General features: G+C 44.4%; 1 protein-coding gene across 1 annotated transcript; it reads left to right on the top strand.

Moving 5' to 3' along the window:
• The first annotated feature begins 1,165 nt into the window (after positions 1–1,165).
• CAVIN2 (caveolae associated protein 2) lies at positions 1,166–13,195 on the top strand. The gene is made up of 2 exons (XM_045868321.3): positions 1,166–1,862; positions 11,861–13,195. The coding sequence occupies exons 1-2, from the start codon at positions 1,380–1,382 to the stop codon at positions 12,653–12,655; spliced, it is 1,278 nt and encodes a 425-aa protein (XP_045724277.1). The 5' UTR covers positions 1,166–1,379; the 3' UTR covers positions 12,656–13,195.
• The last annotated feature ends 552 nt before the right edge of the window (positions 13,196–13,747 follow it).

Here is a 13,747-nt window from a genome sequence, read left to right as displayed (position 1 = left end):
TGACAACAAATGACCCACTGATTGATCGGCTTGCGTGTAGGTTTTTCCCACTGAAGAACGGTGCTTTTCCATTATCCATCCCTCACCCAATAGGAGATGGCATTCGTTCTTCTCAAGACTGTTCATAGCAGGCCTATTACAAACTTCCTGCTGAAAGCACTCTGAAAGGCTGGATACATTTAAAACCAATTCAAGCATGTAAAGTCGTTTTAGGAAATAAGCCCCGCGTCCCAAGGGCTCAGCTGAGGAGGGCCGTGTTTCAGAACAGGTGTGCCACTTCACTGAACGGGAATTTGGAAATGTCAAACATTAGAAGCACTTCAGAAACTCCGACTCAACCTGCCCGACAGTTACACTTGTGGGCACGTGTCAATAAATGACTCGCAGAGATAGGTATTTGAGAAAAGCTCTCGGCACAGATTCAGAATTCGCTAAGCCAAATCAGCATGGTAGTTCTTAAGGAGACTACACCTTTTTTTGTCTTGTTTTTTCTTTTTTCAGTTTTACTTCTCAAAAGAAACTTTATATTTTTTAAAAAATTCACCTTCTATTATGTGATAACCAGTACAAAACAGTACAAAACAGCGGTGCATGTTTTCACATTCCTGAAATTCAGGCTTTTTCAACTTCTTTTGCACACCCAGTTGCAAGAGTAATAAGCATTGGGCTGTTTTTCCTTGTCATTATCGGGGTTACTTCCATTCCTTTGGAAATTAAAAACTCACAATACAAGCTTGGCTGCAAGTACCCTTTAAACGTGGCGGCCCCTCCCAGGAGGACACCATTCCTCCTGCAGCCCATCAGTCCTTCTAGGGCAAATGCAAACAATACTTTCCGTTACAATAAACTGTATCCAGGAAAACACACACACGCACACGCGCACACGCGCGCGCACACACACGCACACACAGACGTGCTGTGTTGCCTCCGTAGCATAGCAGCCTGAGAAAAGTTTACTAGCTTTAGCCAATTGGAGGCTGTGGAGCTGAGCCAAATTCGCATGTTTTTCTCCGCCTCTAGATGAAGTCATGATTAAAACATGGCATTGGACTTCTTTTATAAAGGGATAGAGGAGGAGGGAAAAAAGCGACACCTGCAGGAAAGTGCCCCCGTGCCAAGGAGCACGAGGTTAGGAAGTGTGCCCCTGCTTCTGAACCCTGAGTGGTTCTCAGCTCTGTAAACTTCGCCTCCCACTGGGTGGAGTAGGGCCTTTAAGAGCAGTGGGAATGCAGTTCCCCTGATCAGTGTAGCCAGTTGTTGCCTGTCTGAACCTCTGCCAGTCCTGGAGAGCAGTGCTCTGAGCTCAGGCCAGCGGGCCTCTCTCTGCAGCCCCACTGCCGTCCTTCTTGCCGGAGAAGCACGTTCCCACCTGTCCAGCCATGGGGGAGGACCTTGCACAAGCTGAGAAGTTTCAGCACCTGGGCTCTGCCACGTGGCAAGAGAAGCCAGCCAGCCCCAGCCTAGCGCCCTCCTCCACGCCGAGCCCCAGCCTGAACCTGGGGAGCACCGAGGAGGCCATCCGGGACAACGCGCAGGTGAACGCCGTCACAGTGCTCACGCTCCTGGACAAGCTGGTGAACATGCTGGACGCGGTGCAGGAGAACCAGCACCATATGGAGCAGCGGCAGATCAGCCTCGAGGGCTCCGTGAAGGGCATCCAGAACGACCTCACCAAGCTCTCCAAATACCAGGCCTCCACCAGCAACACGGTGAGCAAGCTGCTGGAGAAGTCCCGCAAGGTCAGCGCTCACACCAGGGCGGTCAGGGAGCGCATGGACAGGCAGAGCGCGCAGGTGAAGCGGCTGGAGAACAACCACGCCCAGCTCCTCAGGCGCAACCATTTCAAAGTGCTCATCTTCCAGGTCAGTGCCCCCTACTCCTCCTCCCACCCAGCTGGGACTCCTCAACACTCGTGATCTCAGCCAGCCTGGCTCTCATGGCCATTTGTACATCTGTCCTGCCTGGCAGGGATCTCACACACACACACACACACACACACACACGCACACACGGCGTTGTCTCTCCCCCCCCCCCCCCCCACCCCCATCCTCTTCAGCAGGAGGCTGTGGAATCTGCACACAGGGCTGGAATTTCTCAGGTCACTGCAGCCACAACCCAAGGCAGATGCCCCAGGGGCTAGTAGGCCGGGGTCATTTGTTAGGGAGCACCTCGAGGCAGTCCATACAGGTTGGGAAGGTGAGCAGGTGCATGCACCCTAGTCCAGTTCATTTGCCTCTCTGCATTATGAACTAGGGGCTTTGACTGCAGCTGTTAGCTGGACAGGGCATATTAATTCCGTGGCTGTTGATTAACTCTGTGGAAATGAGATAATCACGTGAGTTGATTTTTTTCACCAAGAAGTCAAATTCATGACTGTTTTAGGTGTCTCTTTGGCTAAAAGCTACCAGTGTTTGGGGGACTAACCAAGTATTGAAGGCTGATTCCATTAGAGTTGAACTCGTCTGTTCAAGATTCCTTTTGGCCAAAGCAGTCTTTGTTATTTTCTAGCCACTGATGCACTAAAAATATAGAGGGTAACTCTTTACAAACGCACTAGGTAGGCGTCCTATCACTCAGGGAAACCACAACTGGAAAGTAAAATACAAGCAGTGTCATCAGTTATAGTTACAAAGGCTAGTCTTGAATATTTTCTCTTGTAAATGGTTGCCTTAGAATTAACAGGACACTTAATTTTTTTTTTTTAATGCATCAATGATGCAATTAATGTAGCAAGAGGGTATCTGGGGACAGGGAGATTGCGTGGGGCTGTTGTTCGGCCAAGTGGCGGGCGTTTGTGAATCCAAGGACGGCCCTGCCTAATGCTGGAAGCCCTTCGGCCCAGTGGAACACAGCCAACGGCAGAGCCCAGGAAGCGACTGCCATCCCTGCCCCAGGGCTGTCTCCTTGTGACCAAGTGAATAGGAGAGGATTTCAAAGCCATGGAGGGGAGAGGCTATAACCAACTGTTTGATTGTGAAAGGCACACAAGAAGAGCCTTCATCTCCCAAGGGAGATTTAGAAATTGGAATTTAAACCGAGGGAGCCTTCTTTTTTCTAAATGAATCTGCTCTGCCAAGTTAGAACCTAAGCCTCCTTCCCTCCATAAAAGGAAAGGCTCATCTGGATGCTTTTTTGTCCTCCCCAAATTGCACTTGATGTAAAGCTTCAGGCAGCTGATGTCCTCCTATACCTTGCAGACTCTTGCAGCCCAGACATTTTTTAGCTTTTAATGCAAATGGAATAGCTTTTCATGCACCAGATGAACTGAAAAGAGATACGGTGACGGCGCCTTTCTTAAGCCATATAAGATCCTTACTTTATTAGCCTAAAAGATATTAGAAATCTCAGCTCTCAAGGCATTTCTAAATTAAATACTGATCTCCAAACAAAACCAAACATGTACAGACATGTTTAAATCTGAGTCGTCAAAGAAAATTTTCCTCCTTCCCATATGAATCGGGGAGATTATCTCTTGTCCTCTATCCCTTAGTTAAGGGGGCGGGGGAGGTACCTAGCAGAGGAAAATCATAATTTGTCAGGATCAGTTTATGTTTCATTTTGCCACGGATGTTCTGTAGATGTTGGGGGCGGGGAAGGAGAAGATATGTGACTAAAAATTCAAGAGAATTGTAACTCTGAAATTTAAAAAAAACAACGGTTGGGGAACTTAAAGACTGGGGCTGCCGTTGAGCCCTACCACAGTCTCCTGTTTTGCCACATTGGATTGACAGGTGTGAAATTGTAGCCAGAAATGGTAGCAGTTCTCCATATAGTGAGTAAAAGGTGAAACAGGGGTTCTCAAGAGCAAGGTGGAAGCTAAGAGAATCCAAAGCAATGTGTTCAGGCTCCATTCTGCACCTCTTAGCAAGCTGCCCCCAAGGACCCTTTTTTTTTTTTTTTTTTTTTTTTGAAAGAACAGTTTGGGAGACCAGGAACTAAAGTCAAGGAACTGGACCTTTCTTAAGCCACGGAAGACGCTTTAGTAGCCTGAAAGATATTAGAAATCTCAACTCTCAAGACATTGTAAGATGATTATTTCGACAAAAACACATACAGGTGCAGTCTCTTAGTGGAAGGGTTGTTCTTTCTCTTAAAGTAGGGTCTCCAGGGTAGTAATTATGCCAGTGGGTGAACTTCTGACTTGTGCTAGAGAGTGCTCCAGTTTCGGGGTTGAGAAGCTCTGTTTTGTCACATAGACACTGGTTCATATTCTAGTTTCACTGCTTGCCAACTATGTGATCTTGTGCACACTTTGTAGCTTCTCCAAGCTTCTGTTTTCTCATCTGAACCCTGAGGATATTAATAGGAACAAAACATTGTTGAGCTCTTTTAGTAAGCCCTGCATGCTCTAAGTGTCTTTCTGTGTATTATCTCATTTGCCCCCAATTTACAGATGAGGATGCTGAGATTCAAAGATGTTGCTATCTTGTTTGACGTTATTTGGTAAGCAAGCAGTGTGGCCGGGATGGGAACTCACATGTAATTGATTCCAGTGTGTGCTCTTAAACATGAAGGCTTCTTCCTTCCTGCCTCTCTTACAGGGTGAGGGGTGACTGGAATAATCTATTTAAAATGGTTGGTGACTGGCATGGTGTCTCAAGGAATAGAAGCTCTTCCTGGGTGTATCTGAAATGCATTTGCACAGAGTGGAGGCTATACTTTTGCTTGGTTAGAAATATGGCTCTTGAGTAAAAAATGACCCCACCCTACCCAAGACCTTAAAACAGCTATGCTTATGCTTTTTAGTTGGGACTTATTTTGCTTATGCTTTAGTTGGGACATTGTATGACAACTATCATGTTGAAATCCGTATTATGTCCCAACATACCATGAGAGCAAAGGACTCTGCCCAAAGGGCCGGCCCAAAATAGACCCTTCTAGTGGCAGCAGTCTTCAGAGTGGCAGAGGGTGGGTAAGAGAGTAAGGAGGCAGATAATACACCAGGTACCGCATTATAAGTAATTTGTCATTTTCAGTCCACTCGAACCCTATGCTAGACTTTCCTTTACTAAATTCATTGGTTTTCTAATTTAAAACAAAAAAAAAATTGATGTGAAATTTAAAAAAAGAGTAAAGAAAATCTGTCGCTTTACTTGAGCATATTTAGTACAGTAGTGTTCAGACAATTAGGTTTCCAGTTTGTAAAGTCCTGTTGTCCTCCAAAATCTGCAGGTGCTCTTTGGTTGGTCACTCAGTTGGTTGGTCTACTAGGTACTTACACATTAGCATTTTTTAAAATTCCAAACTTTGTCCTTAATTTGTCCTATTTAAAATACATTATTTATGGGCGCCTGGGTGGCTCAGTCATTAAGCGTCTGCCTTCGGCTCAGGTCATGATCCCAGGGTCCTGGGATCGACTCCCACATCGGGCTCCCTGCTTGGCAAGAAGTCTGCTTCTCCTTCTCCCACTCCCCCTGCTTGTGTTCCTGCTCTCGCTATTTCTCTGTCAAATAAATAAATAAAATCTTTAAAAAAAATACATTATTTATTAGGTGCCTGAGTGGCTCAGTTGGTTGAGCATCTGCCTTCAGCTCAGGTCATGAATTTGGGGTCCCGGGATCAAGTGGGCTCCCTGCTCAGCGGGGAGTCTTCTTCTCCCTCTCCCACTGCCCCTCCCCACCGCTGTCTCGCTCTCTCTCTCTCAAATAAATAAATAAAATCTTTAAAAAAAAAAATAAAAATAAAATATATTATTTATTTATTTATTTAAATGCATGCTGAATTTTCCACATCGTTGTGGCTTTAAAGCCTCTCATGCCTTTGGCAATTACTTCAGATTATAGCCAGTAGTCTCTAAAACTGGAGAATATTCATCTCCCTTTGAGCAATGAAAGAATTGTAAAATCCTTGTTAAACTTAGCAGCTTTTCTTTTTACATTACTTTATAATAGCTTAAGATCAATGTTTGAATTCAAAATACTGTGACAAGACCCAGTATAAATGAAATAAGACTCAGAGGGATTGGTGATCTAAAAGCAAATGCTAAAGACTAATAAGACTAATGCTTTTCCTGTAAGTATGGCTATCTTTACCTAAAAATGGAATTTAGACAGGAAATCAGTGAATTTACCATTAAAAGGGAGTTTTCTCTGTTGATTGAAGAGCCTAGAACCTCGTAGGCAACTGGCCATGAGGGGGTGGCACCCACTCATGCCTTAAGGTTCTAGCAATGATTATCTGAAAAAGCAGTTTGGGAATGATTTCCAATCTAGGGAACAAAATGAGAGTACTCATGGACAGCTTACACTTTCATCCACATAAAATTGTGAAATTGGGTGAAAAGAATAGAGGTTGGGTGTTTGCTGTGGACACATTCATGGAGAATCAGGCCTATCAGTGTGTTCAAATCTTCATCATTTGGCTTCCTTCGATGAGATCAGAATTTGAGAAAAGTGCTAAAAGTGTAACATCTTCAGACTATTTTAAAGTTGATTTTTTCTTAAAGACGGTACTTTATCCAAAGCCACTGTTCTGAAAACCGCTAAATTTTTACAGCTGTAGAAGAAATGGGAATACAGAAAATCAAAGACACGTTTATGTGAAAACTCACCATGTTTATGTCACATTGATTAACGTTCCCATAATGGGGAATTGGTTTTGATGTGTGACTTATCCTGTGCCCTTTGAGTTTCCGAGATAAACAAAATACTCTCATTGTTATTATTTGCACTTACTGAATGTGAGCACTGCCTCAGGCATGTTAAGTGAATAACTGATTATTGTTTCTTCAAAAGAATCATTACTTTCTCTCATTTATTAAAAAACTAGACTGTTTCTCAGATGCAGTCCTTCCACGTAAATGTGGCCCCGTCCATTGTTTTGCAATCTGGATCTGTTAGAATTGAATGAATGAAAGACATTCTCCAGGGCATCTCAGGTCCTACAGTTTGGACTCTTGCATGAAATGAAACCTATTTGGCGTTAGTTCACTGGGAGATCTCGTCTGAAATTTGTTAATTATTTTTCATGGGATTTACATTAATATCAAAAAACCGAACATCTTGGAGCTGGAAAGAACCTTAATAATCATTTAGTTTAACCTCACTTTATATCAAAGAAAGAGAGGCCCTGAGAAAGTGACTAGCAAGGTTTCCTTTTACTAATAATAGAAATTATAGAGTTGAATGGTAAAATGAGTAAAAACAAACACTGTATTCCCACTATGGCAAAGTTCATGTTTACTGGGTTTTCTTCACCAGCTTTTAAATAATTCAGAATGATTTGTTTTCCGTTTTGTGGTGGGGTTTTTTTAGTTTTTTGTTTTTTGGGGTTTTTTGTTTTGTTTTGTTTAGTGGGTAACAAAGAATACCTAGCCAGTGTGATCTTAAAAAAGAATTGAACCCTTGATAACACTGAAAAATAATGAAACTTTTAAATCCTCCACAATGTGAAAGGCTGCTCAGGGATTATAACTAATGCATTTTATTCTTATGACTTGCTGAGTCTACCGACAGCTGGCTTAGGGGTGCAGTTCTAATCAATGGCTTTATCCACTTGGCAATCTATACCGCAGAAACACAAATTAGAGAAAACCATCAATGTGTAAAAGAGACCTATAAATCAGAATGTCAGGTGGGTATAGTTCCATTTTAATAACTAGTATTTAGAGATTATTGGATAAAACATCCCATGGACACAAATTTATGGTCCTCATATCCCTTCAGGATGCCACCACATCCCTGTGGGACTATGACAACTGTAGTTAATTTCTTCTAACGACAGGGATCCTAAGTTAGGGACAAAAGAACAGATAGATTGCTGGCTTCTCTCGCCTCATTCAAGCTTTGTCTCTAGGCTTCCTTTTCTAACGCTGGTCATAGAATCTCCTTCTCTTTCAAAGTGTATGCTTCTGTATATGAGCAAAGATTTGCTTCCATGAGCTCCAACCCGAGAGGTGCTTGGCAAGTCGGCAAGTTTCTCTGTGTTGATATCTGCATGCACAACCAGGACAGTTAGTTCGTGAGAATCAATATAAATAGCCAACAAGCTAGAGCGTAAGGAAGAATGCCACTTCTCAAGAATTCTTTCCATTCCTTTTCTCTTTTGTGCTGCAAGCACATCATTCATATGTGTTTGAAGTGGGCTGTTTAATTCTCCCTTCCTTTGAAAAACTCCTACGGGTTCTCGTGAAAGGTTAGAACCTGGAGCAGTGGCAACTCAGTGACGGCTGAGTACCTTTTTGAAAAGAAATCTGTCGGGCAAACAGTCCGCCACTCTTGGGGGACTACTAGGTAGAAGGGCCAAGAAAGGATTGCAGCCCACCAAGGATTCCTCATGCCACGTTAAGGAGTCACAAACCCGAAGAAGATACATGAGTAACTAGCAGAGTCCAGCAGTGATGGAACTGAGTCCGTAAGCTTGGCCCTCCCCCCGGAAGGAGCCGTCGGTATTGGACTCTGTGAGAGAAGGCAGATCAAAACCATGAGGACGGGAGGCTGAAGGGGAAGTGTCCCTTCACCTGTAGACGGGTGAGCTATCGTCAAATGTTTCCATGAGGACCCGTGAGAGGACCGAGCAATGGCCCATGTGCAGGGAAGACTGGGCCCCTGAGAACGGTGCAGTTCTAGAAGGTCTGCTGTCTGAAATGCCAGCTGAATTTCCACCATCGGAACAGCTACTTCATAGTCCAACACAGGGCAAGCACGAGAGATTTTGAAGAAGTGTTCATATTTTCCTGCTTCTACAGACGCAGAACGGAAAGGTAAGACTGCGTGTGCTCAGACAGGAAAGGAAGGGGCTTGCCCTCAGACTGGATGCCATGGGCCGCCGTAGAATAAACGCTGTCCGGCAGACAGAACACAGAATACGGCTCAAGTAATAACAGTGACAACAGAAGCATAAAGCAGTTAGGCAAAAAGACTTATCTCACTTGTTTCCACAGCCAGCTCATTCTGGATTATGTCTGTTGCCACTGGGTTTATTTTCAGAGTTGGCGTAAGCGCTCTTGAATCAAGGTCCCAGGCGTTCCTTGGAGGAAGGAGTTCAACAGGTCTTCCTCCATCCCTCAGCTGTGCTTCTACGTGCCATGTGTATCTACCAGACGTCACTGCTGACTCACCTGACCTTGCACTTTCCTCAAACCTGTCCCCAAAGGACATGTCACGAGCAAGACCAGAGTTTCCGACTCAACAGGAACTATGCTGTCTTAATAACAAAACGCACATTTAAGAAAAAAGGCAGCATTGTTTAATTCTAAGTACAGTTACTATGTTTCCCTCTCTGTTAAGGTTGAAGAAAGGGAAGTCATCAGGGTAACCCTCTGATTACCTCCCGAGAGCTTAGACCATACAAAATGTATCTCTGCTCTGGGAACCAAGGCTTATTTTTGTAGTTTCCCACCCAAATTTCTGCTTCCTGCACTGAGGACTTGCAGTAACATTTCACTGAGTTCTTGGTTTCTGCAAACAGCTCCTGTCAAAATCTCCCAGCCCTCTCGTCAAACCCCAGAAGTAATTTTGCTTCTAGACTAATAAGCATTGGGACCTTAGCTCTCTCTATAGTGGGCCTCCCTTCCGGTGATGCTCATCCACTGAGAATGACATCCTTCCTTAAAAATGGAAACCACTGTGCCCCTTAGGCTGAGGTTCTCCTCATTTCCCAATGGAGCTACAGTCAACGAACTTCCTTCTAAGACACAGAGCTAAGCCCATTCTTTTGTAGTCCTCAAGCCTACCCAAAGGGTAGGGCTAATTTCTATTGCAGTCACCCACAGGCCTTTCTTAGAAAGCCACCTTAGCCAACAGGTGCTCATTCAGGAAATGGCTATTGAGCTGCCAGGAAGTATTCTAGTCACTGGGGTCTAACCGTGAACAAGAGACAAAAATTGCCACGCTCATGGGGAGTACATGCCAGCGAAATAACAGCAAGGTAAGACTTGAAACATGGGGAAGTCACTCTCTGGAAAAGTCTATGTCATCAACGACTCATGGGAACCCCATACTCCTTTCAATTTTTTTTTTCTTTGTCTTTTATACTGTGTTCCTGACACTTTCTATTACATTCAAAATGGGTGGTTGTGGAGAGAGCTTTGAGAAACGGAATCTGTGATTTCTTTACTCTAACGGAAATTCTATTTAACCAGATTTTCTGCTATTTACCTCTACCCAAGACTTTATCCTTTGTTTGTAACCAATTTACGGAAAGGACCATGGTACCAGTAGGTGTGTGTGAGGGGAAGACACGGGGCTGTATCTTTTCAGAGTACCACAGTTATACTATTCAGTGGTTAATAATGGGAGGGACTTTTCAGTTTCTCTAAATCAAACTTTGTTCATTTAGCTTTTGTAAGCAAAAAGTTAGAAAGTATGCAGGCAGGTACACTCCTACAGCATGTGTTTGATCATAACCCCAATGTTACTGACTTTCTGGTCAATCAAAATTGCAAAACAAGAAGGGAAATTCTTACTGTTAACACAAACTTTACAGGAAGTGTAGATCCCAGATCGACTTTTAAATGTACAAAATCTGGTTATTTTTCAACCTGAGAGTCCACTGGGCAGTCCACGATATAATCCAGACATCAAAGCTCTGGTTGAAGCCAGGGTGGGCCTGGGCTCTGAAGCCGGCCCACCTCGGCATGCCTACAGAGCCCCAAGTGTCCCTGGAGTGCAGTTTGAAGGCTGCTCATTGAGGTCAAATCCTCTTGTTCATATGCAGAAAAAACTGAGATCCAAGGAGATTATTTGCTGAAAGCCACCCAGCCATTCAGCAATCCAGCAGAGACTGAGACTCAGGCTCCTGTCACACGTTCTTTCTACTGTGCCATTTCTTCCCGTGAACATGTGAAGACCCCTTGCTGGCTGGCTCTCGTTAGTCCAGTATTCAAAGATTTATTTAAGAAATGAAAGGGATTCCTATGCTGGGTGACCAAGTCTGTCTGGATTTCTATCCACCCACGTCGTGTTGGAGCACCATTGCCCGTGCACTCTGGAGGCACGTTCTCGGGCTCTGCTCCCCGAGACACAGGGAGGGGCAGACCTTTGCCTGTATGCTAGAAGCTGGAGGAAGAGGTATGCTGGAAATCGTGCAGGGAAGGGGGCAGATTCCTGAGCTCTCTCCTCACTCTTAGCTCTAGGGGGGGGCCCAAAGTATTCTTGCCCAAGGAAGCCCTGGATAACAATAGAGCCTTGATAAGCTACTTCAGAATTCCTGCTCACGACTCTGAAAATGGCCATGGCATGCCACCTCTGCTTATTAATGCCCACAAAGGATATCCTAAACCACAGGGCAGGGGTGGGCCCCCAGTAAGGCTGGCCCTTGCTTCTCTTACTCTAAAGTTAGGTCATCAGAAAAATTAGTGTGCAGTTTCGAACAGACCCCAAGGTTGACCATACTTTTACTTCTGACTCGTAACTGGGAGGGAACCCGATCAAGGCTTTACATGGTGTCCGATACCTGAGGACTTCCCAGTCCTCTCCCTTGCCCCCATCTTTTATCTTCTAACTCGGCCTCCAGGCTCTTTTGCAGTGGGATTTTGGCAGGGACAGAGCCATCTGACCTTGAAGGAGGACCGGAGAGAGAGGCCTCTGGGGTTCACAGTAACTTACTTTAGCTCCTTTATCTGGGCGACTTCCTGGTCTGTCAGAAGCACAGCCCACTTCCCCTGCTGCCTGTCACTGATACAGCCCTTTGCCACCTGCCTTCCTAAGATTCCCAGTAAGCAGCCCTTGCCCCTTATCTAGCCTAGGGGATGACCTGATCAGTTTAGAATTAACTCCTCATGTTCTAGAAAACTGAAGCCACAAAGGTTTCGTTTCTATCATCCCCCTGAGCCAGAAATACCGACACAGCAAATTACAGCATTTCGGGACATTTGTGAACTCTGTTATTAACATGAAATCTACATTGTCCATCTTTTCAGGAAGAAAATGAGATCCCTGCCAGTGTGTTTGTGAAAGAGCCGGCTTCCAGCCCAGCGGAAGAGAAGGAGGAGGTTGCTGATGAAAACAAGTCTCTGGAGGAAACCCTGCACACGGTGGACCTCTCCTCAGATGATGAATTGCCCCACGATGAGGAGGCCCTGGAAGACAGTGTGGAGGAAAAGATGGAAGAAAGTAGGGCAGAGAAAATAAAAAGATCTAGCCTCCGGAAAGTGGATAGCCTCAAGAAAGCATTTTCTCGCCAGAACATCGAGAAAAAAATGAACAAGCTGGGCACAAAGATCGTATCTGCAGAGAGGAGAGAGAAGATTAAGAAATCCCTCACTTCCAATCACCAGAAGATATCCTCTGGGAAAAGCTCCCCCTTCAAGGTTTCTCCCCTCACCTTCGGTCGAAAGAAAGTCCGAGAGGGAGAGAGCCCCGCAGAAAATGAGACCAAGTCAGAAGACATGCCTAGCAGCGACCAGATAGTGGATGAGCCGGAAGAGAGCTCAATCGCGGAGGGTCTCTCTGAAACGTCCCAGCCCAGTGCTGCGGGGGAAGGGAAGAGCAAGGAGGGGGATGCAGGGAGGGCAGCCTCCAGGGGGAGCAACTCGGGCTTGGATAGCAACATCGACTTGACAATTAAGGAAGATGAAGAAGAGGAGTCGGTGGCCGTGGAACAGGCCCAGAAGGTTCGCTATGAGGGGGGCTACCTGCTAACGTCTGAGGATGCAGAGCGGTCCGATGAGGACGCAGTGCAGCCTGCGGTGCTCCAGGTGGACCAGACCGCCTAAGTGCACAGCCCGCTGGGCCCAGCCTGTGCTTTCGTTTAAGTGGGTAACCAGAGTGCAGACAGCCTCTACACACCTCCAGCACTGTCCAGTCTCTGCTGTGTCCTTGTCCAAGCAGCCACCATTTACGACATAGTGTGCACACACGGCCAAGATTTACTCTGAAGGCAACCTGTCAGGAGCTCTACTTCTAACTTGTTCTTAGGTTCTATTTTTGTAGAATTTCTCCAAGACTGCATGGAAGAAGAAATGGAGCAGCTGCAAAACGCTGATCAGTTTGGCTTAGTTAGAAAAACCAGAGGCTACTTAAGATCTTAGTCATGAAATGTGACTCATTTTTTGTCATTCCATAAGCTTGCTGAATAGTGTACCAGTACCATATTGAATTTCCACAGAACTCTGTGAAGCTAATGATTGTATTTCAAGTGTGTGATATATAATATACATATGTATTTAAGCTAAAGACATAACTACTTTATATTTTAAGGAAAAAAAAACCCACTTTTAAAAAAAGGTGAAAGAGAAGGTCCAGTTTGTTATTCACTTAGTAGAAACCAGTGTCTTAGTGAAAATGAAGGAAAAAAATCTAAAGACTATAATAGTCAGCTAATAAAGTAAGATGTAGAAAAGCCAGGACTATCAGAGAAAGAAAACTAAGAAGGAGAAGTTGGAAAATAAGAGAAACAGGACAGGAAGAATGCCAAAGAGAATGAAGAGAAGGGAAAAACTACATGCTTAGAAATAAAATATTTGCAGTATTAACTCAAGTATTCCATTCCTTAAATCACAATTCTAAAGAGTTTCATATATCCTGGAATAATATGTCCTATCTTCACAATATTTTTATTTTCTAATATTTTCAAATAATATAAAAACATAGTTTACTGTGTTAAGGCTGGATTCTTCTTAATAAATAAAAGACATTACAAATATTTCTCCAAGGAGGTTTAAAAGGATGTTGTCTCTTTAACAATGGAATGAACGTAAATCTTCAAAATTCATATGTACTGTCTTTTGTAGGAAGTTGGGTCCTACTATTCTCTCATGTTTTCCAAATTTGAAATAACTTTACGCTCCAGATGATGTAATGTAGGT

Source organism: Mirounga angustirostris, unplaced genomic scaffold (assembly GCF_029215605.1).
Source record: "Mirounga angustirostris isolate CCGP_5_RB_7025 unplaced genomic scaffold, mMirAng1.0.hap1 SCAF_3, whole genome shotgun sequence".
Classification (NCBI taxonomy): Eukaryota; Metazoa; Chordata; class Mammalia; order Carnivora; family Phocidae; genus Mirounga; species Mirounga angustirostris.
The sequence above is the reverse complement of the archived record's forward strand: the minus strand, read 5'-3'. Positions and strand labels throughout refer to the sequence as shown.